The 27384-nt window shown below is 36.3% G+C and overlaps 1 protein-coding gene and 1 long non-coding RNA gene across 2 annotated transcripts; one reads left to right on the forward strand and one right to left on the reverse strand.

Moving 5' to 3' along the window:
- Positions 1–1069: 1069 nt before the first annotated feature.
- Positions 1070–5037, forward strand: LOC131432519 (uncharacterized). The gene is made up of 2 exons (XR_009229884.1): positions 1070–4626; positions 4688–5037. It is a non-coding gene; the product is annotated as an uncharacterized LOC131432519 (long non-coding RNA).
- On the reverse strand, positions 4955–27384 carry LOC131432517 (MORN repeat-containing protein 4 homolog). The gene is made up of 4 exons (XM_058598847.1): positions 27226–27384; positions 16236–16579; positions 16117–16136; positions 4955–5323 (listed from the first exon to the last, which is right to left on the reverse strand). The coding sequence occupies exons 2-4, from the start codon at positions 16419–16421 to the stop codon at positions 5056–5058; spliced, it is 474 nt and encodes a 157-aa protein (XP_058454830.1). The 5' UTR covers positions 16422–16579; positions 27226–27384; the 3' UTR covers positions 4955–5055.

A 27384-nucleotide genomic window follows, 5' to 3' on the forward strand; every position in this document is an offset into this window, starting at 1 on the left:
GTCGTTTAGCAATGTGATTTATCGGTAATTACAACAGTCAAGCTTATCACCCATTTTGTACCTGAGACAATCAACTCCTTTCATCCATTTCTGCGCTAGAATCTCCTCCTCCCAAATCTTAGAAATCATCTAGTGCAGCGCTTTAGCCAGTGTCTCTCCTCCTTGTTTAGGCAGCTCGCTCGATGGATACCGGTGTAGTTCCAACGTTGAAAACGAAAACGCTATAAGTAAATAAATCGTTTTCTTTTTTTATTCACAGTCTATCAGTCTATCATCTATTGAACCCCCAAAACCCCCCTCTTTATACGCGCCTAATGTTTATCGATGGTGACTCTTTTGTTCCTGTAGGTTCGCGGGAAACAAGCAAAGTCTGTTGAACAGAGATGCCAGGTAAAAATTTCGAATAACTGCAGACTGGGTGGAAAAAGTCTGTAAATCCGAAAAATAATCTTCAGTCAGCAAATATGTCTTGCTGGCAGCAGTTTCCATCCACAGTCTGTAAATTTTGTCGAAAGTCTGCAAAACTCTCGATTTTCAAAAGTCTGCACAACAAAAAATGTCTGCAGTACTACACACGAAATCTGCAAATTTACAGACAAATCTGCAGATCTGGCATCTTTGCTGTTGACACAGAAAGGTCAAATTCCACAAAAGGAATGTAATACCAATACTTTAGTTTACTTTGCATTCAAAGAAAACCAGCATGGTAAACACAGGTGAAAAAGAAACCTCATTTGCACAATGGTATAACATTATAACGTTTATAAACCGTGAGGAGAACTCGACTCCGGGAAGGAATCAAGTATCGAGCTAGCAAACAGCCAAATCGGACCATAAAACAGAATAGTGTGGTCAAAAATCGTGCTCGGAAACTATATGACCAGGTGCTGACCAAGTTCGACGGGTGTCTTCTGATGGAAGATGAAACCAATGTCAAAGCTGACTTCGGGAAAATCCAAGGTCAAAAATTTTACTTGGCGACGGCTCGGGGGGATGTTCCAGCCAAATTTAAATCTGTTTTTGCCGACAAATTTGCAAGTAAATTTATTATTTAAAAGATATTTTTATTCAGGATTATTTGCGTACAAGCTTTACGTAGCCGATTGAGCCGGTTTTTAAATATTTTTTTTTGAGTTGGATCTCGTTGTCACCCTTTTTCTAGGGGGAGAGGAGCTTCCATTTCCCATTTCCTGCGAGGATTGAGGGGCACTTCGTTCGTGGTTCGTCTCGTCATCAATTGACGATGGTATTGTTGTCGATTTCCGTTTTCTTTTCGTTGCTAGTTGCTGTACGTGCACCTTGTTGTATATTGGTTGCAATTGCTGGTTGGTTGGAGAGTAAGTTGTTAACTGCAGCTGATGTACTTTGTTCTATAGGAGATGATGATGGATTCGTTTAAGGGGATGCTTCATTGTTGTTGGTGGCTGTCACATGTGTACTGGGGTTGCTTGGGGTTTGTGTGAAGGAAGCACCGTTGTCCTTTGGTTTAGTTGTCTCCTTGTCCAGTTTATCACATGGCTTACTCAAATTTGTTAGAAATCTCGTCATTACTGCACCATTACACGTTCATTAATAATTCAGTAATGACATTTTTAATGACTCGTGTAAGGGTCGCTAAAGAACAAGCCAAACAACAAAGAAGGTCAAACATTTGTCATTACAACTTGTCAGTATCGGAACTGATGGTTTAAAGTTAGATTGGCGTTGTTTTTATATATGTACTAGAGATGGTCGGGTATAGAAATTCTTATACCCGAACCCGACCCGTACCCGAGTGATCAACAAAAAAAATTAACCGTACCCGACCCGTACCCGATTAAAAATTTAAAAAATTACCCGTACCCGACCCGTACCCGATCAATAATAAAAAAAAATTACCCGTACCCGACCCGTACCCGATAAAAAATAAAAAATTTTACCCGTACCCGATTAAAAATTACCTGTACCCGTACCCGACCCGAATGAGTAGTAAAAAGTTTACCAAAATTTAGGATGAAAAAAATAAAGTGTTTTAGATAGCGAGCTAGATAGAGCGTATCAGGCTCTAGTTTGTAAGTAAAATACATCAAAATGCTTGTTTACATTTAAACATATAAATACACTGTGAAGCATGAATAGATTTTCAATGTCTTTGGTACTTTATACTCATTTACAAATGTCAACCAAAGGGAGTAATATCTACTCAAATTTTTCGAGAAGCATATTTATCCAAAATGTCGTAATACCCGTTGTATTCAATTTTGGGTAGGTATGGTTTTTACGAAACAGTGCGACTTTTGATCCAATTCTTTAGAACCACAAGTAAGCGTGCTCATTATTTTGACACACAAATAAAAATTCACATTAGAATCACTTGAAAAATCACGAACATCCCCTAAAATTAATAGAGTATCATCGGTTCGTTTACGTGAATTGACCAAACATCAAATAATTCACGTGTATTCCCGGTGTGAAAAATTCAATTTTAAAAATGGTGAACTGTGAGTCCTTCAAGTGTAAGTAGTTTGAACATTTGTGAGAAATTTTTTTCGGTTACATTTTTTTTTACTACAAAGCAAAATGAATTATGATTTTGATTTAAATTAATCTGTCAAATATGCCCGTTTTGTATGCCTCACAAACCCACACCAACGATGTTAACGGGAGCTGGTGGTTTTTACAGCCATTGAACTTCTGTTCCACCTCCCTTGGAACCCTCAACGAGTGAACACGGTGATAATTTGAACATTTCGCGTGAAAAGATTTTCACCCCTACTTTTGCGACTGTCACGCATCGAGATTTTCAGTGAAAAGAAACGTAAACTAACTCGACGTCAACATTTCAAAAGGGCCTAAAAACAATTGACAGATTTTCTTTGTTTACTTTCTCTTTCGACTATATCTGCGTTATTATACAAACGTTCGTTACATATTTGGTAATGTTGGAAACATGGAGATATTATCTTTCATTCTACACGAATACTTTGTAGGTACACGTGAAAATTAAGGAGATATTCACAAAAGAGAAAGTAAACAAAGAGAAACTCTCATTGGTTTATGTGCCCTTATGAAATGTTAACATCGAACTGGCAATATAGCTCAACTTGCTGTGCCATCAATCGGTGTCATTTCAAGTGAGGTGACACCACCCAGAAGTGAAGAATAAGAAGAACTTCTATGCAGATTTTCTGAAATAAATGTTCATGTTTTTATGGGTAGAATCCTAATGATTTATATGTAAACTTTGAAATTCTCCAACCAATATTTAAAATAACAGTTTTCTGATATCAGAATGTGATATGAGAACTACACTACATTTTATATATTATTCAAATAATTTTTACTGGATTGTGCATTAAACAGCTTTATAATGGCAGTCCATTAAAACCTACGTGAAAAGCAGGGTCTGGCCGCAACATCTTAGAGCTAAGGCAGTGTAGTGTGTCTTATTAAATATGTTATAAAAAAGTAGGGTGGAAAATATTCACATAACTTTTCACGTAACTATGATTGATCGTTTTTTTTAATGAAGAAAAGAAATGTTTTTTTCTGGAAAAAGATGCCAGTTTTCAGGTCTGGTTCTAGGTGCGAATGTCAAAATCCCTTGAATCAAATTGTTTATATTTCGGAACAACTGTTTTGCAAAAAAAAATTCTCGTCAACGTGAAAACATATTTATGTAAAGTACAAATGGTCGGGTAATCGATCAGAAAAAAAAATTTACCCGTACCCGACCCGTACCCGAGTGAGTAGTAAATTTTTTTACCCGACCCGACCCGTACCCGAGTAAGCAGTAAATTTTTTTTACCCGTACCCGACCCGTACCCGATAGAAAATAAAATTTTTTACCCGTACCCGACCAAAAACCCGTCGGGTACGGGTACGGGTCGGGTTTCGGGTAAAATACCCGATACCCGACCATCTCTAATATGTACGATTAGAGTGTCCATAGAGTAACGACATCTCATCCGGTCTCAATTGGCAACAATTCAAAACATTTAATTCGAAATGTTCGCAGTTTCGTTAGCTTTACATTGTTGACTTTGGCAGGTCGATTCCAAACGAACAACTGGACTTCCGGTGAGACTCTCAACGGGTGAGTACGTTGTATTGTGTTAGTGCGGAGAAAATTCGAGTATTTCGCGAGAAAGAAAAAAAAAATATCCGTACTTTGACGACACACTTGTATTCCAGTGAAAATATAGGCCACTGGACTATAAACGAGAATTAACTGGCAATATAACCTAAGTTGCACCATAAAAATGTTTAATGCCCGAGATGAGTTTATGTAGCCCCAAGTGTAACGTAATTATGGACGTACACCGGGGGACGTTTTGTAATTAGTTTCGACCTAATAAATTACGCGATTCTAAAGTATGACAAATCTTAACTTCCTTAACAATATGTTTATTTAATCTCATCAAGCTAATACATGCAGAAACCATGTTTATCCATGATAATATTTATTTCCTATTTCAGGTTGGTCCCATTGTACTGAAATGTTTGTTGCTATCGAACGACAAAGCTTTAGAAACTACGTTGAAAATTATTCTACATTTCATCAAAGATGAGGACAGCTTCTTTCGTGATCATCTTCAAACATTGGTGCCACAATTGTTGAAGCTTTCAACATATGATTCAGATATGGTAATATTAATCATTTGTTCGCTGTTTAAACAACTAAATGTATTGTCCTCTTTTGATATAGCAAGTACGCATTAGAGCACTAGAGTGTTTACATTTTGCAACGAAATATCCACCATTTCTGCTACTTCCGTATAAACAGGAAGTAGTACTAGGATTGCAGAGCTCGCTAGATGACCACAAACGCTTGGTTAGGAATGCTGCAGTTACTGCCAGACTACAATGGTTTTTGGTTGGCACCGATAGTTCAAACGCAACAAATGATTAGGTGTTACTACAAGATATGTACAATACATGGGATTTCACCTATTTTAAGAAAGTGTACAAAAACTTGATTTTGTATTTTATTTGATTACGTTCAAAACATTAAAATTAATTAAAGCATTATTTTGTATAATTGCTAGGTTCTCGGCACTACGACTATTGATTAAATCAATTCCCTTGGTCACACTGTGCCCTCGCCATTAGGGCTACTTTCTGCGCACGTTGAATTACTTCCGGACAGCGCTTTTTGCGTACCAATCGGCAATCTTGGAAGAATCCCTCGTTTCGTGGGAAGCCGTGACTCTGGTCACTGAATGTGACCAATCCGAGGCCCCAAATACGTCCACCTCGGAACTCTCCTTCATATTTCATACCATCCGATCGCCAGAATATTCCATGCCCGTGAAACCAGCCTTGCATGAATTCTCCTTCGTATCTGTGACCATATATAAAAAAAGAAAGGATCATATGACTGTTTTCATTTAATTAGTTTCATTATTTTGCTTTATGTAGGTACAATGATGTTTTCTTATTGAACTATAATCTATTTTGAAGCTATCGGGACAGCTCCATAATTATTTGATTTAAAATTACTATAGACAATATAAGCACAGAGAACAGACATTCTAGTTAGCATAAACTTTGATCACTTTGCCAAACAATCATTAAATTTTATGCACACATCGAAATCACTGCATGAATGTCTGTTCTTTGTGATATAAGTTATTATATTTACGCAATATCAGTATTGTTTTAATGATTATAGGATAGCCGAACCGATATTTATAACAATTCTATATGTTCCATGACTAGAGTCCGTGTGCAAAAATAAGTTCTTGGGCCACATTTTACAACCAATTAAGGCCACCAAAGCTGAAATCGGGCTAATAAAGAGCAATCGATACTTATTGATTCATGACAGGAAAAAAAAAACAAATTCAAGGAAGCTGCGCATCCAAAAGGTACCGAGGTGACGACGGTTAAGTCAAACAAGTAAATATCCCGTTTGTCTGGTCTACCCAACAGATACAAGTATACAAGCATACAAGTGGAAATTAGTTACTCGTGATTTATGGCAACTTTACTCATTGGTTACGTTTACGAAATCTCCTTCGAAACCCCTATAGATCTCTAAAGGAGCCTTTACAAAGTTTCGAAGTTATTCAAAGTTGCACATAATACGTCGCCTACAATTGCAGGAAATCTGCAAGGTGATTATAGTGTCATTAGGGACATCACAACCGAACAGTGGCGTACCGAGGCTGAACAAAGCTGAACTCCATCTCCGAAAAGCTGGCTTGGGCGAACCAAAAAAAAAAAAGATCCCATGGATTACTTTGCGCCTCTAAAATTGCTGCGCCCGGGGCGAATGCCGCTTCTTTTTTGGTCTGTGCTGGAATTAATTACGAGATCGACGGTGAAAATGCTTTTGTCGGTGAATTAGGATTACCGGATTTTTTCGCTTAAGGAAGTTCGAAATTTCTTTACATCACTCGACTCGTAGCTCCCTCGATGTAGCCCTTTCCGAGAATCGAAGTGACTCGAGAGCGTCCCAGATACTTGGACGTAGCACAACACTCTATCCATCGTTGCTTCGACCAATCGCGTCAGTTTATCCTCAAACCCGTATTCGTGCATAATCTGCCATTACTGTTCTCGATCGATTGTGTCTTATGCCGCTTTAAAGTCAATGACTAAGTGATGCGTTGTATTCACGAAACTTTTTGGCTACTTGTCTTATCCTGAATATGTGATCCGTAGTGGTGCGGGCCGTTTAGCTATGGATGATAGACGACGGCATAGAATTTGAGAGAGTACCTTGTAGTCGTTTAGCAATGTGATTTATCGGTAATTACAACAGTCAAGCTTATCACCCATTTTGTACCTGAGACAATCAACTCCTTTCATCCATTTCTGCGCTAGAATCTCCTCCTCCCAAATCTTAGAAATCATCTAGTGCAGCGCTTTAGCCAGTGTCTCTCCTCCTTGTTTAGGCAGCTCGCTCGATGGATACCGGTGTAGTTCCAACGTTGAAAACGAAAACGCTATAAGTAAATAAATCGTTTTCTTTTTTTATTCACAGTCTATCAGTCTATCATCTATTGAACCCCCAAAACCCCCCTCTTTATACGCGCCTAATGTTTATCGATGGTGACTCTTTTGTTCCTGTAGGTTCGCGGGAAACAAGCAAAGTCTGTTGAACAGAGATGCCAGGTAAAAATTTCGAATAACTGCAGACTGGGTGGAAAAAGTCTGTAAATCCGAAAAATAATCTTCAGTCAGCAAATATGTCTTGCTGGCAGCAGTTTCCATCCACAGTCTGTAAATTTTGTCGAAAGTCTGCAAAACTCTCGATTTTCAAAAGTCTGCACAACAAAAAATGTCTGCAGTACTACACACGAAATCTGCAAATTTACAGACAAATCTGCAGATCTGGCATCTTTGCTGTTGACACAGAAAGGTCAAATTCCACAAAAGGAATGTAATACCAATACTTTAGTTTACTTTGCATTCAAAGAAAACCAGCATGGTAAACACAGGTGAAAAAGAAACCTCATTTGCACAATGGTATAACATTATAACGTTTATAAACCGTGAGGAGAACTCGACTCCGGGAAGGAATCAAGTATCGAGCTAGCAAACAGCCAAATCGGACCATAAAACAGAATAGTGTGGTCAAAAATCGTGCTCGGAAACTATATGACCAGGTGCTGACCAAGTTCGACGGGTGTCTTCTGATGGAAGATGAAACCAATGTCAAAGCTGACTTCGGGAAAATCCAAGGTCAAAAATTTTACTTGGCGACGGCTCGGGGGATGTTCCAGCCAAATTTAAATCTGTTTTTGCCGACAAATTTGCAAGTAAATTTATTATTTAAAAGATATTTTTATTCAGGATTATTTGCGTACAAGCTTTACGTAGCCGATTGAGCCGGTTTTTAAATATTTTTTTTTGAGTTGGATCTCGTTGTCACCCTTTTTCTAGGGGGAGAGGAGCTTCCATTTCCCATTTCCTGCGAGGATTGAGGGGCACTTCGTTCGTGGTTCGTCTCGTCATCAATTGACGATGGTATTGTTGTCGATTTCCGTTTTCTTTTCGTTGCTAGTTGCTGTACGTGCACCTTGTTGTATATTGGTTGCAATTGCTGGTTGGTTGGAGAGTAAGTTGTTAACTGCAGCTGATGTACTTTGTTCTATAGGAGATGATGATGGATTCGTTTAAGGGGATGCTTCATTGTTGTTGGTGGCTGTCACATGTGTACTGGGGTTGCTTGGGGTTTGTGTGAAGGAAGCACCGTTGTCCTTTGGTTTAGTTGTCTCCTTGTCCAGTTTATCACATGGCTTACTGTAGTGAACAGCTTTTTGGCAATATTGACATGTGGCCATCTGATTGTCATAGGTAACAAGTGATTTGCACGGAATTCTTGTATCTTGACCGAAAATGACATAAGAAGGTATAGGCCTCTTCAAGTGTATGCGTAATAAACGTACGCCATTTAGAATACCGGGGAAAAAATTCTTCCACTTTTCTTTTTCGATAGAGAGAATCTCTCCGTATTGGGACATAGTTTTGCGAATATATGAATCGGTGACGCTTGAGGAAAGATCATGCACACGCACTTCTATAGCACTATCTTCGATATATACTGGAATATTGTACTTAATTTTCTCGTGCTCCACATTGTTATTGTCTTTTGCGAATTGAATTACATCCAACTCTTTATAAAACTGGATGTAAATAACATTATTTGTCTTATTGCATTGAAGTAAATGCACACGTTTAATGTCAAGATGCATTTGCTCCTTAAGCAAACCTTCAAGTTCTCGTATCGAAGGTCGAATTTTGCCCTGCCTGAAGTCAACATCAATTGTATTCTTTCGTGTCGGCGGTAGCTTTTGTTCGTTTGGTTCACTTATTTCGAGGTCGTTCTATTGTTCACTACACAATACTGTACTTGGTTTCTTCTGTCCCGAACGTAAGCGGTTTTGTTTTATCGACTGACTTGGATGAGATATGAATGCGAACTGCAAGTAAATTTATGATTTGGCAGGGCATTTGCTGCTGTGGCAAAAAAAACGAAAGTTTTCGTTACAAATAAGACAATGACATCGGAACTATACCAAAAAGAATGTCTCCAAAGCGAATTTTGCCGTTCATTCGATCCCACGACCATCCCGTAATGTTTTGGCTAGATTTGGCAAGCTGTCATTACAGCAAAGTCGTTCAAGAATGGTATGCAGAGAAAGGGGTACAGTTTGGTCCGGAAAACCTTAACCCACCCAACTGCCGCAAGTTCCGCCCATTGAGAAATACTGGGCAATCATGAAGAGGAAACGCAAGGCAAAGGGAAAGGTTGTCAAAGACATCAATTAGATGACGACCTGGTGGAATTAGATAGCTAAAACGATGGACGAAGAAGGTGTGCGCCGCCTAATGAGCCGTGTTACAGGAAAATTCGAGAATTCCTTCGAAACCGTGACGAATAATTTTATCGGAAAACTTAAAAGTATGAAGAAAACGCTACATTTGTATAAAAACAAGATCTTGAATTCAATAATAAATAACTGAAATACATGTCTTTGTTCCAATTCTATCTAAAGCAAGCTTTATGGTAATCTTTGTAGCATCAATTCAAGGGTAAAATTTTAATTTGAAATGAGATCATTTTTACGTGATTCCATTATTTTTAAACTTTTTGACTTTAATCAATATTTAGAAATGTTTAAATATTAATTTAGATTTTATTAGTCTGAATCATTCTATTGCGTTTTTGAAGAACAACGCATGAAACAACGAATTCTCTTAGAAGTTTTGTGTTCATTACTCTGAGTTTGGTTTCGTATTTCAGAATTCAACCAAACGAACATCGTGTGTATCGAACCTCATAAACCTGTTTTAATCCACCTAGTGGTATAATGATGCCTTTCTCATATCAATCATACTATCCTATATAGTACTGTAGTATTCTTAAAAATAATTTTCTTCGATTCTTGAAAGAATAACTGGAATCGGTTTGTTTGACCGTCTACTGATAAAAACTTTTTATTGGAGAAGATTTGAAGTCGATTTAGATTTTTTTACGGTTTTTCGCCCTTTTCAGTGATGGTATAAATTGTTTTTTAAATTTTTACCCTATGTTTCCAGATCCAGATGAAATTCAGGAATTTCGTATGGGACTGCAGGACCTTTCATTTGGGACCGCAGAACCTCAGTTTGTGAAAATCGGTCGCGCCATCTATGCGAAAAGGTAGCAAACCTAACTAAGTTGGTGCACTTATTTTTACGCTTTTTTACACATTTTACCCCATAATTCCGGAATCGGAAGTTGGATTCCAAAAATATTCAAGAATTTTGTATGGGACAATAAGACCTTTCATTTGAATGTTACAGGGTCCGGCACTCGAAGTGTAACTAATTAAAAAGGCCATAAATTCAGTTTGGAAAATTACTTTTACTTAATTCAAAGTACAAAATGTGTAAAAATAATCCAAAATTCAGAATCAATTCACTTTTGCTCGATATGACCACCTTTTGCCTTGACTTGATGACTTGAGAGAGCGAAGGAGTTGCTTCGTTTGGCCGAAAGCGGTCAATTTCCGAACATTGTATTTTCTGACGAGAAAATTTTTCCAATTGAGCAATTCGTAAACTCTCAAAACGATAGGGTTTACTTGACCGACCGTTCATACGAGAATTTGAGTCATCGATTGGCCACCAGGAGGCAGCACCCGCAACAGATAATGGTTTGGGCCGCTGTAACCGCAGATGGGCGCTCTCCAATCGTTTTCATCGAGCCTGGCGTCAAGGTAAATGCGACATATTATCGGGAAAGTATTCTGGAGGTTGCTTTGAAGCCGTGGGCAGACAAACATCTCGGTGGCAGACCATGGACGTTTCAGCAGGACTCGGCATCGTCTAACAAAGCTCGAGTGAACCAAGAATGGCTGAAAAACAACGTTCCGAACTTCATCACGTCCACACAATGGCTCTCGAATTCACCAGATGCGAATCCAATGGATTATTCTCTTTGGGCCATTTTGGAGAGCAAAGTCCGAACTAAAAGATACACCAGTCTCGAGGCGCTGAAAAAAGTTATTGTCCGCGAGTGGGCCAAAATACCTGCAAGCCACATTCGGCCAAACGAAGCAACTCCTTCGCTCTCTCAAGTCATCAAGTCAAGGCAAAAGGTGGTCATATCGAGCAAAAGTGAATTGATTCTGAATTTTGTATTATTTTTACACATTTTGTACTTTGAATTAAGTAAAAGTAATTTTCCAAACTGAATTTATGGCCTTTTTAATTGGTTACACTTCGAGTGCCGGACCCTGTAGTGCCAAAAACGTTACATACGCACATACACACCCATCCACACAGACACCCACCCACTCTCTCTCATACACACATCCACAAAAAAAAAAATATCCACATAACTTTTCACTATGATGTGATCATTTTTTGAGTGAAAAAGAGAATTTTTTTTTAGAAAAAGATGCTAGTTGTTAAGTCTTGTCCGAAACGCGAATGTCAAAATCCCTGTTGTGCACTAAAATTTTTTTCTCATCAACGTGTAAACACATTTATGTGAAGTACAGATGGTCGGGTTTAAGGTAGCGCTTCGCCGTGGTCACGGGAGTTCGCTGCCTATCCCGGGGTTTCACGCACTTTACTCAAAATTGTGAGAAAACGGTAAAGAAAACGGAAATTCCAAGAACATACGATTCTAGATAATTAATTTTTCTATCGATTCGTATATAAACTATGCCTGATAAACGTTTTTATCGAAAGATTTCGTGCGAGTTTTAAAAATAAATGAGTTTTTCCTTATTCTTTCGCACGCACACAATGTCAACGCATGCATTGGGGTGTGAAAATGCTACATGCGGTAGACGCTAACAACATTTCTTTTGTTTTCGTTGTCCGTTCTCTCTGTGTAAACGTTGAATAAAGATGAGCAGAAAATGTAAGTAAGTGTTACTACTTTGTAAAATAATTTCTATTCATGTTTCAGTAGAACCAGAAATCAGTAATGATTTTCATCGCTACTAGCTTTGAAGCTTTGTCGAAAACGTAGCACATCCCTACATATGCGAGTTGTTTATAGCGAGAAATGGAAAAAAGAAAACAAAAGGTTTAACAAAACTCGCACGAAATCTCGCGAAAGAAAAGCTCTCTAACTAATATTTTTCGCCAAATGCATAGTAAAATCATTTACCTACAATCGTATGTTTTTGATTTTTCGTGAATCGGGTTAGTATTGGAGAAATTTGCAATTTAGAGTGAAATTTCGGCGACAAAGCAAGAGGAAGCAGTGAGTTGTCTCGCTTCGACTTGACCGCAACAATGATTTCTTCCTTGCCTAAGATCACTTGTGATGGAATCAGTGTTTTTTTTGTTCGCGATCAGTGATCTTAGATCAGCAGTAATCTTAGATCAGTAGTGTTCTTAGATTACCAATGATTTTTGATTTTCGGCGATTTTTTTAAACGTGCTAGCCGGGAAAGACTCGAAGATAACGGTGTGTAATTAATGGTGAGGAAACACTGGGAAATGATTAATTGATCCATCGTTAATTCTTGCACGTGTAATTTCGAAAAAAAAGAATTGAAACGCAAATCAAGTCGATGAATGTTGAAACTGCCGTACGAGATCCGCCCATAGTAATAAGATATTGTTGTGAAATTCTCAAAAATTTTTGACAGAATTTCATAGGTAACGTTTCATGATAATCATTTTTAAAAATTGTAAATTTTGTTTACATTTGGTCATTTCAACATTATAGACTGTTAATGAAAAACATAAAAAGAAAAATTTTACCATGCATAGATAACAATTAAAAAAGGCGGGTGGGGAATATCCCAGACATAACTGGAAGACGTGAATACGAATAAAACTGATATGTTTTTCACACTTTCGATTATCGATAATCATTCGTAACATCTAGAACTGAACTTATTTTCAATATCCAAGTTCCGAATTTAATTCTAGAACTGAATCCAAGTAAAATTATGAAGCTGAGTTCAGTTCCTAAATCTAGTTCCAGAATTCATGTTCCGAATTTAATGCCAGCATAAAGCTTCTGAATTCCGAACCTGAGTTTTGATTAAATTCCAAAACTGAATTCAGAAAGTCAAAACTGGATACAGAAATTAAATTGTCGTTCAGCACAGAGATGGGTTTCTGTCGGGAACGGGTAAAAATTGTTTACTGCTTATTCGGATTCGGGTCGAGTACGGATAAAGTTTTCTATTGTTCATTCGGGTTCAGTTTGGGTACGGGTCGGGTTTTGTTATAAAAATTTAAGGTAGCGCTTCGCCGTGGTCACGGGAGCTCGCTGCCTATCCCGGGGTTTCACGCACTTTACCCAAAATTGTGAGAAAACGGGGAAGAAAACGGAAATTCCAAGAACATACGATTCTAGATAATTAATTTTTCTATCGATTCGTATATAAATTGTGCCTGATAAACATTTTTATCGAAAGATTTCGTGCGAGTTATAAAAATCAATGAGTTTTTCCTTATTCTTTCGCACGCACACAATGTCAACGCATGCATTGGGTTGTGCAAAATGCTACATGCGGTAGACGCTAACAATATTTCTTTTGTTTTCGTTGTCCGTTCTCTCTGCGTAAACGTTGAATATAGATGAGTAGAAAATGTAAGTAAGTGTTACTACTTTGTAAAACAATTTCTATTCATGTTTCAGTAGAACCAGAAATCAGTAATGATTTTCATCGCTACTAGCTTTGACGCTTTGTTGAAAACGTAGCACATCCCTACATATGCGAGTTGTTTATAGCGAGAAAAGGAAAAAAGAAAACCAAATTTTAACAAAACTCGCACGAAATCTCGTAAAATCATTTACCTACAATCGTATGTTTTTGATTTTTCGTGAATCGGGTTAGTATTGGAGAAATTTGCAATTTAGAGTGAAATTTCGGCGACAAAGCAAGAGGAAGCAGTGAGTTGTCTCGCTTCGACTTGACCACGGCGAAGCGCGGTAGTAACGTAAGCGGTTTTGTTTTATCGACTGACTTGGATGAGATATGAATGCGAACTGCAAGTAAATTTATGATTTGGCAGGGCATTTGCTGCTGTGGTCAAGTCGAAGCGAGACAACTCACTGCTTCCTCTTGCTTTGTCGCCGAAATTTCACTCTAAATTGCAAATTTCTCCAATACTAACCCGATTCACGAAAAATCAAAAACATACGATTGTAGGTAAATGATTTTACTATGCATTTGGCGAAAAATATTAGTTAGAAAGCTTTTCTTTCGCGAGATTTCGTGCGAGTTTTGTTAAAATTTGGTTTTCTTTTTTCCTTTTCTCGCTATAAACAACTCGCATATGTAGGGATGTGCTACGTTTTCAACAAAGCGTCAAAGATAGTAGCGATGAAAATCATTACTGATTTCTGGTTCTACTGAAACATGAATAGAAATTGTTTTACAAAGTAGTAACACTTACTTACATTTTCTACTCATCTATATTCAACGTTTACGCAGAGAGAACGGACAACGAAAACAAAAGAAATATTGTTAGCGTCTACCGCATGTAGCATTTTGCACAACCCAATGTATGCGTTGACATTGTGTGCGTGCGAAAGAATAAGGAAAAACTCATTGATTTTTATAACTCGCACGAAATCTTTCGATAAAAATGTTTATCAGGCACAATTTATATACGAATCGATAGAAAAATTAATTATCTAGAATCGTATGTTCTTGGAATTTCCGTTTTCTTCCCCGTTTTCTCACAATTTTGGGTAAAGTGCGTGAAACCCCGGGATAGGCAGCGAGCTCCCGTGACCACGGCGAAGCGCTACCTTAAATTTTTATAACAAAACCCGACCCGTACCCAAACTGAACCCGAATGAACAATAGAAAACTTTATCCGTACTCGACCCGAATCCGAATAAGCAGTAAACAATTTTTACCCGTACCCGACAGAAACCCATCTCTGTGCTGATCGACAATTTAATTTCTGTATCCAGTTTTGACTTTCTGAATTCAGTTTTGGAATTTAATCAAAACTCAGGTTCGGAATTCAGAAGCTTTATGCTGGCATTAAATTCGGAACATGAATTCTGGAACTAGATTTAGGAACTGAACTCAGCTTCATAATTTTACTTGGATTCAGTTCTAGAATTAAATTCGGAACTTGGATATTGAAAATAAGTTCAGTTCTAGATGTTACGAATGATTATCGATAATCGAAAGTGTGAAAAACATATCAGTTTTATTCGTATTCACGTCTTCCAGTTATGTCTGGGATATTCCCCACCCGCCTTTTTTAATTGTTATCTATGCATGGTAAAATTTTTCTTTTTATGTTTTTCATTAACAGTCTATAATGTTGAAATGACCAAATGTAAACAAAATTTACAATTTTTAAAAATGATTATCATGAAACGATACCTATGAAATTCTGTCAAAAATTTTTGAGAATTTCACAACAATATCTTATTACTATGGGCGGATCTCGTACGGCAGTTTCAACATTCATCGACTTGATTTGCGTTTCAATTCTTTTTTTTCGAAATTACACGTGCAAGAATTAACGATGGATCAATGAATCATTTCCCAGTGTGTTTCCTCACCATTAATTACACACCGTTATCTTCGAGTCTTTCCCGGCTAGCACGTTTAAAAAAATCGCCGAAAATCAAAAATCATTGGTAATCTAAGAACACTACTGATCTAAGATTACTGCTGATCTAAGATCACTGATCGCGAACAAAAAAAAAACACTGATTCCATCACAAGTGATCTTAGGCAAGGAAGAAATCATTGTTGCGTAATCACAATCTGATCTCAGAAAATACGTAAACCGTGCCGTAACGAAATCGGTATTTTTCCTAACTCTAGTGATAAGGAGTGTTAAAGGAGTAATCCTGTAAGCTATAAATTGACGATAACTAATCTTAAAAAGATCAAATTAGTAGTGTTGTTTATTGGGAAGATCTAAAAGATCTAAACTGCTGATCATCTTCGATAGTGATACGATTTAATGATTTTGTGATTTTTTATTAGTCTATATAAACAGTTGATAGATAGCATTGTAGCTTGAATTAAGCAAAAGAGCAAATGCCCTTCTTTGAAAAACAGCTGATTTGTTTCATTGTTATTATTGCGATGTATGCAATGGGAGGTATATCTGGGTTTATATATAAGAAATATATCAATATTGGAAAAAAACATCGTAACAAATGATTTATGACACGTTACTTACTTGGCACCATCAGGAAAGCACTGCGAATAAAGAGAAAAAGTTGTTAAACTAAAAATTGAAAATGAATCATTTGCTAAATGTATATCATGTAAATATTTTATGTAAGTGTAACATCTTACCATTACTCCCAACCCAGAGCATACTCCGTTACTAAAAGCTCCGTCGTACCGTGTGCCATCCGAAAACATCATGGATCCCATGCCATGTTTTTGACCGCGCTGATTCCAGTCTCCAATATAGCGTGTCCCATCATCGTACCTGTAGCCACCACATTTCACTACACCACTCTGAATTCCTTCCATCATGGTTAAAGAGCTAAGTGAATCCGACTGTTTGCCATGTGGTTGTTCTAATGGTATCGGCAGGCGGGATGACACGTCAATGCGACTGATTATTTTTAAAGTGAATTGATACACACAATGGCGATGTAAGAATTGGATTGCTGTTTTGTGTTATAGGGTTTCTACAAGAAGAAAGAGAAACTAATTGAATTAAATTGGCTACACATAGTTTATGCACGGATAATTAAATTAGTTATTCGTTCTAAGGATACACAGGAAAGAATTTTTACTTATTCTACCTAAGAGCAAAGACATCGTATTAACAAGATATCCAGCTCTCACATTTCCCGAACAAATCATTGGCAACAACATTTTTTGCGAGCATGGCGCCCTCAGGCGAGTCCTCATCGAATCTCGTACACAGAAGTAGGGGAGAGAAATGTCAAATTCGTGCGCGCCAAAATAGCAGCACTGCGCACCCATACAATTGACATGATATGTTGAATGTGACACCGTGCGATGGCGTTGCTGAACTGAAGATTGATGCATTCCGTACTGAGCTTTCTACTTTTCTCCCGGAAGTAAAAGTCTCATTTCAAATCGGACGAAGAGGAGAATGTCGAGTCTTGGTGGATGGATTGGAAGATTACGAACGTCTTATTCGATATTTGTCCGAAAAACTTCATAAATTTTATTCATATGATATAAAATCAGACAGACCCTTCAAGGCTGTCTTGAAAGGATTATCAAATGATCAAAGTATTGATGAAATTAAAAATGAAATAAAAGAATTGCTTGGTTTTGCCCCTTCCCAAGTAATACTTATGAAAAAAAGAGCGAATGGTACTTCTAAACCACGCTCTGGAATTTCCCATGAACTTTACCTAATACACTTCAATCGAAGTGATGTAAACAATTTGAAAACTTTAGAAAAAGTACGTTTCATTTCCCACATTAAAATTCATTGGGAACATTATAAACGGCATAATCGTATTGCAAACTTAACGCAATGTCGTCGTTGCCAAGGCTTCGGCCATGGAACCAAAAATTGTCATATGGATATACGGTGTTTGAATTGTGGTAAATCGCATTCGAAAGACGTTTGTCCAATGAATGAAACCACTGATAAATTTTCATGTTCAAATTGCAATGGAAATCATAAATCCAATTATTTGAAATGTCCTGTCAGGGAAAAAATTTTAAACGCTCGTTCGCTTAGACAACAAGTCAAATCAACGACCTTAAATTTACAGAACATACCTGAAAATTCTTCTAAGGCACCTGCCAATTCGTCTTCTAACGAAAACAATTTATTGACAGGTAGATCGACCTCGTCATCATCTTCTTCTAATGTCAGTTATGCTGGTATATTAGGTAGAAATCTATCTCCTATTTCTTCTAATGTAAATAATCAAAACACAGGACCGCCTTGCAGTTCTTCTTCTAACGAAAACAATTTATTAATAGGTAGACCGGCCAAATCATCTTCTTCTAATGGCAGTCTACCTACAAATATTCCTTCAATGCCATTCGCTTCTTTAAATGAAGTCGATTTAGGCGATATAACTGAAAATAAAATGATCTACCTACAAGATCAACTTTTTCAAATGATCATCCAAATGAATTCGACTTCATCACTTTTTGAAGCATTTCAAATCGGATGGAAATTTGCAAATAATATTATAATGAATTTAAAATTTAACAGTGATGTTAAATAATTATTTGAATATTTTAAATTGGAATGCTCGATCTTTGAAATCGAGTGAAGATGAATTTTATAATTTTCTCAAAGTTCACAAAATTCATATTGCCATTGTGACAGAAACTTTTCTTAAACCAAATGTAAAATTGAAAAGTAATCCACATTATGTGGTTCATCGATTTGACAGGTTTACTGGAATTGGTGGTGGAGTTGCCATTTTTGTCCAACGGCAAATTAAACATCGAATTTTACCTTCTTTCAATACTAAAGTTATTGAAAGCTTGGGAATCGAAGTTGAAACCATTCATGGAATTTATTTCATCGCTGGAGCATATTTGCCATTCCAATGCACCGGCGAACAATTAAATTTCTTTAAAGGCGATTTGCAAAAACTTACAAGATATCGATCGAAATTTTTCGTAATAGGGGACTTAAATGCTAAGCATGTCCAGTGGAATTGTAGGCAAAATAACAGTAATGGTAAAATACTTCATAATCAACTCTCAGCTGGTTACTTTACAGTTCTTCATCCCAGTAATCCTACTTGTTTCTCTTCCGTGAAAAACCCGTCTACAATTGATCTGGTTCTAACAGATCAAAGTCACATTTGTAGTGAACCGATTACTCATGCTGATTTTGACTCAGATCATCTTCCTGTAACATTCAGACTTTCCAACGAAGCTATAATTAATCCAATTAGTTCTATTTTCAACTATCATAGAGCTAATTGGTTGGATTACAGATCTCACATTGAAAATCATGTGGATCATGAAACTATTTTAGAAAATTCTGCGGACATCGACACAGCAATTGATAATTTGAATCATTATATTATCGAAGCTAGAAATCTTTCAGTTCCCAAAGCTCAAACTAAATTAAATTCTCCTATCATCGATGACAATCTTCAACTGCTCATTCGGTTGAAGAATGTTCGTCGACGACAATATCAACGTTCTCGTGATCCTGCTATGAAAAACATAGTTAAGGATTTACAAAAAGAAATTAAACATAGATTTACTCTTTTGCGAAATGAAAATTTCGCTAAAGAAGTTGAACAAATTAAACCATATTCTAAACCTTTCTGGAAACTTTCTAAGGTTCTTAAGAAACCTCAGAAACCAATTCCTGCTCTCAAGGAAGGAAATCAAATACTGCTTACAAATGGCGAAAAAGCTCAAAAACTTGCTCAGCAGTTCGAGAGTGTACACAATTTTAATTTGAACGTTGTGAGTCCTATTGAAAATGAAGTCTCACTGAAATATGAGCATATTTCAACCCAAGTGTTATCACACGATGACATTATTGAGACGAATTTTGATGAAATTAAATCAATTATTAGGAAACTTAAAAACATGAAGGCTCCTGGTAATGATGGAATTTTTAATATTCTTATTAAAAATCTTCCCGATGTTGCCTTGAGACTCCTGGTTAAAATTTTCAACAAGTGTTTTTCATTAGCTTACTTCCCAAAAAGATGGAAAAACGCTAAAGTAATTCCTATCCTAAAACCTGATAAAAACCCAGCAGAAACATCAAGTTATCGCCCAATTAGCTTACTTTCTTCTATCAGTAAACTTTTTGAAAAAATTATCTTGTTAAGAATGATGACTCATATAAATGAGAATTCAATTTTTTTACCAGAGCAGTTTGGATTTCGTCATGAACATTCAACTACTCATCAACTTGTCAGAGTAACGAACATGATAAAATCAAATAAATCTTCTGGGTTATCCACTGGAGTTGCTCTTCTAGACATAGAAAAAGCATTCGACAGTGTTTGGCACAAAGGTTTAATAGCAAAAATGTCTGATTTCCAGTTTCCTATTTATTTGATCAAAATGATTCAAAATTATTTAACTGATCGTACTCTTCAGGTTAGCTATCAGAATTGTAAATCTGAATTGCTACCCGTACGAGCCGGTGTTCCGCAGGGTTCGAGTGTAGCTCCAATCTTGTATAATATTTTCACTTCTGATCTTCCAAATCTACCCGTTGGTTGTCAGAAATCGCTATTCTGTGACGACACAAGTCTGTTAGCCACAGGTAGAAATCTAAGAGTGATCTGCAGTCGCCTACAAAGAAGTTTAAATATTTTCAGTGATTATCTGTCAAAATGGAAAATTAAACCAAATGCAGCAAAAACGCAATTAATTATCTTTCCTCACAAGCCAAGAGCTTCTTTTCTTAAACCAAACAATAATCACATTCTCAAATTGAATGGCTTGGAATAGACATGGTCTGATCAAGCTAAATACTTAGGTTTAACGTATGACAAAAAACTCACTTTCAAGGATCACATTGAAGGAATCCAGGCAAAGTGTAATAAATATATTAAATGTTTATATCCTCTTATAAACAGAAATTCTAAGCTCTGTCTAAAAAACAAATTGTTAATTTATAAACAAATTTTCAGACCAGCCATGCTTTATGCGGTACCAATTTGGTCAAGCTGTTGTTCCACCAGGAAGAAAACGCTTCAAAGGATTCAGAATAAAATTCTGAAAATGATTCTGAAGCGTCCTCCCTGGTTTAGTACAAATGAGTTACACAGACTCACAAATATAGAACCATTAGATGTAATGTCACATAATATTATAAGCAAATTCCGACAAAAATCGATGCAATCTTCAATTGAATCGATTCGCTCTCTGTATTAGTTAGTAAGTTAGTATATAAGTTCCTTTTCCCCATTACACAATACAAGTAGGTTTAGAATTTTCCCTACACAAAAATCTCAGAATTGCGGAAGCAAATGATGTCTTCATGGTAATAACCAAATCATATATATATAACAGGGCTGAAAAGTCACCACTTGTGGCTGAACACCCAATTTAAATCTTAATAATTTAATTTTAACTCATATTCCAATAAATAGTTATTTAAAAAAAAAAAACTGAAGATTGATTTCGCTCCAAGCTGATAGGGTCTGCTAAGAGGGTGATGTGGTAATTTTGATTTTATGATTATATATCTAGAACTCACTTAATATTAAATTCGAAATTCAACAATCCGTGCATAATGACCGGCATCATCAGCGGTCAAATATATCAAGAAGAATGCCTCCAGAAACACCCGCACAGGAATTTTAGATTAAAGGAGATTGATTAAACTTTTCAGAAACATAACTAGTATGTGGTTATTTGCTTCCTGAGAGTTTCAAGAATATCCGACTTAAAATGAGTTTTTGGTAATAATATTGTCTGCTACATTTTCGGTCGTCAAATGGTGAGATAACGAAGTCCTCACAAGTTCCTATCTCATGCCTCCCCGAGCGTCTATGATGACATAGATGTCAATAGAACGGCATCGACTGGGAGCTATCGCCTTCTGCGTTAGTAGCAGAATGCGAGGGTGCGAAATGGCTTGTAGGTTGAAGCCTAAAGGAAGTCCTAAAGTGCAATAATTATCATAGTATATTGCAACATGTGGTTCTGTTGTTTGTTGCATCATTTGTTATATATTGAATTGAATTATATTACATTGTATTATATATTGTTGTTAGTATTATTATTATTATTATTAAAAAAACAAAATTATATTTCCTGCAGTACTGCGACGAAAAAAGAGCATAACTTACACTGCGACATCAACTGTTATATATTGTATCATAGCATATTACTTCATATATTATAGTCTTATATTATATTTTGTTATGCTATATTATATTATATTATATTATATTATATTATATTATATTATATTATATTATATTATATTATATTATATTATATTATATTATATTATATTATATTATATTATATTATATTATATTATATTATATTATATTATATTATATCATTTTATATTATGTTATATCACAGAGATCAGATATCCAACAGACATTCATGCGTGCAAAGTCGTGTGCAACGGTGATTTTTGACGGATTTTCACTTGTATGCTTTACACAGCCTTTTAAAAAGGTCTGGATATATTATATTATATTATGTTATATTGTATTGTATTATAGTAAATTGTGTTACATTGTATTGTATGATATTATATTATATTATACTATATTGTATTATGCTCAATTATATCGAAAACGGGAAGGGGCAGGGAGTTCATCAGGGTATCTTACAAGTGAATGACTGGATGTTGGAGTGGATTGCCAACCTGAGTCACGTGGGGGAAGCTTTGTGTTTCTCCCTGAAAGTCTGAAATGAGTAAGACGCACCCTTCTAACAAACAACCCATCAGGCGGGTATAAGCTGGTACAGCGAAATTCCTTATTATATGGCCGGATGTTCTTGCTGGAAGGCGCCGGGTCCTCAAACCCATTTTGGCCTTCTTAACAGCAGTTATATGAAAGCAATCTGATAATCAAATTCAGATCTATCACCGAAAGCCTGCCAGTGGAAGCTGTCAGTCGTCATGGGAGCGCATGTTTCATCTTCTTCGGAATTTAATTGGAACTCACAATGACATCTGAGTCAAGTTTCGGAAGAGTTTACCGAGTGTACAAGAGCCATCTTAGTTCTATCTAATTGCAGATCCTGTTGGTCGTGACAATTCATGACACTTTTCATTCCCACAGATCATTATCATGAATTAATTGAATTTTCTTTATTTCTTATCAAGAGCATCCGATTCACCAAAAAGGAATTTGAAAAAAGTTTGCGCCGTCACTAACACATTTAATTACGACGGTTTCTCACGCAATGCGAAAATGAAAGTGTTTATGTAGAACACATCTTCATATTAGTATGGGTGTCGTTTCGAAACATACCGTGCGAAGCAAGGTCTGTATTTTATTTCTCCTGAAAAATGCACACCCTTAAAAAATCCCTGTGATTTTACATGATATTAGATGCACATAAATGGAGCGTCGCAGTTCATGCAAATTCATGTGGAAGAACATTTAATATTGTGTCTAAAGCTCCATGACATGAAGTTCGTTGAAATAAAAAAAAGAATACTGATAGCAACCGCCGCGACTTGAACCGAGAATCATTGAATCGCATGTACGTCTGTAATTCGACTGAGCCACAGAAGCATACATCTGCTTGGTTGGTAGAAGGTGCATTTAAATTCATACAGTCGCACCTGCTAGTATAATGCAAGTTACAGTCGAAACCAGTAAAATTCAAGCTAATCTAAGGTGAGGTAAGGTAAGTATAAATTTGAAATTCTGAAATTTTCAATGCACTTTAGGACCTTTTATTTAAATCCAAGGTTGTGAAAATGGGGTTACTCATCTCTGAGAAAAGCGAGTGCATAAATATCCTAAATACACAGACATATTGCGTTTTCAACAAACTGATTCGAATGGTATATGACACGCGGACCTCGGTGCGAAAATTGGTTTTCGCAGTGATTGTATAACCTTTTCATATGAAAAGAGCTAAAATCCCGTGATATAATATGCTGAATATTGACATGAATCAGCAGCATAAAACATGTAGTAGGATTATTATTATTGCTATAATTCTTATCATTTAAAATAATTTCTATAATAGTATGTATGTTAATATTATCACTACACCATGGGTACGGTATTACTGCACTGCCGGTTGTGAAAATTGCATGTGTATAGCAAAGCATGAAGTTCTGATGTATGTTTATTTTTGCAAATAAATTTCACTTAATTGTAAATCTTTTATTTTCTCGGTCGCACTTATCATAATATAGCTATATAATTTTTATCAACTCCAGCACCGTTTTATACCAAAATCACACACCAGTAGCAGACATTCATAACCTTTTCGTTTTCTTTATAGCGTATACGAAAAAAACAAAGCACGCATCGTTCGTGTTGTGTTTTCTTCTTACAACGACGCACGTACCGGTGTTGTATTATCATTCTATATGCGGTTTGAAAACTTTGACACTCATCGCCCTTTCGGATCCAGATAAAATGTTCTAGAAATTTTTAAAAAACTATAGGACCTTTCATTTGAATCTTATGGCGTTTTCGTTTTTAATTTGCACTACACCGGTGCTGTGCTACACTGAGGCATGAATAAACGAACAAAAATGACGAAAACATAAACAGTAACCATTGACTACAATAAACGATTCCATTGCACAGAGCTACACCAAACTTTTGATGAGTGCTACACCAGTGGTATCGGGGCAGAAAAAGTGTAGCACTGGTGTAGTGCAATTGGTAAAAACGAACGGTTTCAGTGCAGCTTTCGCTACACCAGTGTAGTGCAAATTAAAAACGAAAACGCCATTAGTTAATCCGTCGCTGAGAAAAGTGAGGAAATAATTTGAGTTGTTATTTTTACACTAATCAGACTGTAATTCCAGAACCGGAAGCCGGATCAAAATGAAATTCAGGAACTTTGTATAAGATAAATATACCTTTCATATGAATCTAAGTTGTAAGAATTGTAATGAGAAAAGTTAGTGCACTTATTTTACATATTGTTAGTCATATCATCATGTAATTCCGGAACCGGAGGTCGGATTCAAATAAAATTCAGAAACTTTGTGTGGAGCTACAAGACCTTTTTTATATCTAAATTCATGAAAATCGGTTCAGCCATCTCCGAGAAAAGTGAGTCTCCTATACAAAATTCAAAAATTTCATCCGGATGCGACTTCCGCTTTCGGTATTATAGGGTAAAGTGTGTTAAAAAAGTTCAAATGAAAGGTCTTGAGGTCCCACATTGAATTCCTGAATTTCATCCGGATCCTACATACAATTGCGGATTTACAGGATGAAGATTGTTAAATTTATCATACCGTCACTAAAAGCGGCGAAGTAAAACACGTAAAATAGTTTCTAAGCTTGCCTATTCCAATCGGTAGTCATTGTTAGTAGACATTGAAATTTATTATTAATTGATTAACGACCGGAGATTGTGACTACAGACTCAAAAATGGATCCCAGTCACTTTTCCCGAACCGACTTCGATCATACCAGTTCCTGGAATTCGGTTTCGGAAGTACTTGCAATAGTGGAACTCACTTCGTTTTCTCATAGACGGCCTAACCGATCTAAGAACTGTTTCACTCTGTAGGTTATACTACTATATGGACAAACCTTTTTGTTTTTCAAGAATCAAAGAAAATTACTTATCGAAAAACCACACATTTACATATAAGAATATGAGAGATATGAGAAAGGCATCATTCCACCACTAGGTGGATTAAAACAAGTTTTTATAAGTAATTTAGCATTAGAAATTTAATCCGAGATAATAAATCCTTTTTAAGACTTTCACTGAATCAGTCTTTTTGAGGAATTCAAACTTTTAGTCTATTCTAAGACTAATAAGGATGATTATTTACAGGCCTGTGCGCAGGAATCATCCATTGGGGGGGGGGGGGGGGGGGGGGGGTGTGATTTCAAGGGAAAAGCGCCTCATCCACTATATTGACAATGTAAAACGAATTCTGACAGAAATCATTAAAGCGGGGGGGATTCAAATTATGTCAGTTTATAAATTGATAAAAAATTGACAAAAATATGAATTGTCAAGTTATTTGCACTTTAATATAATAAGTACTCCATTGTTCATGAAACTTAATTTTAAAAAAATTCTTCATGGGGGGGGGGGTTAAAACCTCCCCCTGCGCACGTCACGACCACCAACACAGTAAGTGACGGAACGCGCGATTAGTTTGGAGACTAACACGTTGTTTTAACGCTCTGATAATAAATGTAATGTTTACAATTTAATATGCCTTGGTTTTACATTCCTGTAGTGGAATTTGACCTTCTGTTTCAACAGACTTCGCAGCCGATTTAAAGTGTACAGAACCATTGCAAGGCTTGTGCTACAATTCTACTGACGCTACGAATCCTTCCAGGTCGGGTCTCGAACATTTTAATAATACAATTTAATAAACGTTGTTCTTATGTTCGACTTTGTTATTTGTAATACACAACAATATTGATGTACGCTGCTTTAATTGTGATAACCCGCATTGACAATACGTCCCTCCAATGAATGAACCATATATAAATTTTCATGCTCAAATTGTGACAATATCCTGTCAGACAAAAAAAAATTGAATTTTCGTATGCTTAGACAATAACCATCCACAGGCGCGTACCCAGAAAAAAAATTCGGGGGGTGTTTCAGAACATGTTGATCAATTTCCATACAAATGGAACTTTTTATATAATTATTTGAAATTTTTTTATTGTGGAGTCGTTTGTTGAAAATTATTCATTTTATTTTTTACTTATTTGAAAAAAAAGAGTTTACATAATATCATACTTTTTTGAGTTTCGGATGGGGTTTGAACCCCTAAAACACCCCCCTGTATACGCGCCTGACCATCCATAAAGTGCCAACTCTATCGAAATTTCAACTAACTAAAATGAAAATCAGTTTTTCGTGAATTTATGCTATGGTTATTCAAATGATTATGACTTCGTCTCTCTTTAACATATTTCAAGTTATAATACTTCGATCAAAAAGTCCCCTGTATCACAATTAAAACAAACACTTGTTATAGCATTAAATTAAATGGTTAGAAATTGGCATGATCTAATGAAGCAACATATTTGGGTCCAACGAATTATAAAAACCTTACTTTCACCGAATCCAGGAGAAATGTAACAAATTTGTTCAGTGTTCATATCCTCCAACCAACAGAAATTATAAGCTCTGCTTTAAAAACAACGCGTTAACCACGGTGCATTCTAGATATTTAAATTTACCAGAACATTGTTACTACACACTAGTCACTTATGAAAGGGCACAGTTCGTTCAAATTAAGCGCTCGCGTCCCTTAAAGATCATACATACATGTTGGGACTTTTAAATTTGAATATCATCTTCCCACACTTTAAAAATCATTTGCAAATTTATATTGAAAATACAGTGTTATTGTATGTTAGAACCATTACTGATTGTCCTAGTAATTCAATAGAACTTATTATGTGTATGACTATGAAGTATTATAAACACATTCGTATTATAAACACACGCTTTGAGCGAAAGAAAGGGAAGCTTTTTCCATCAGTGGTGTTTCGGTTAAATAGATTGCTTCTTGAACTAGATTTACTTGTTTCTAATTAATCGGTATCACTCTAACTTTTACATTTTCCGGTAAAGCTTACATAATATCGCAATATCAAATTATCACTAAGCCTTCGTTTATAATGTATGAATCAAGTTGCATGCAGCTGAATAGCGCAATGAAATCACAAGTTCGAATGCTTACATGTAAAGACGCGGGATATACTGACGGGTCCAATAATGACTACGACACACGGTACTATGTTTGTTGCACGACGTCTCTGCAGAGAGTGAAGCGTATTGTGCAAGTCTACAGTAAAAATATGTTCATTTTCTTTTCTGCTTTGCAACCCGAGACCTAGTA

Source organism: Malaya genurostris, chromosome 2, assembly GCF_030247185.1.
Source record: "Malaya genurostris strain Urasoe2022 chromosome 2, Malgen_1.1, whole genome shotgun sequence".
NCBI classification, from domain to species: Eukaryota; Metazoa; Arthropoda; class Insecta; order Diptera; family Culicidae; genus Malaya; species Malaya genurostris.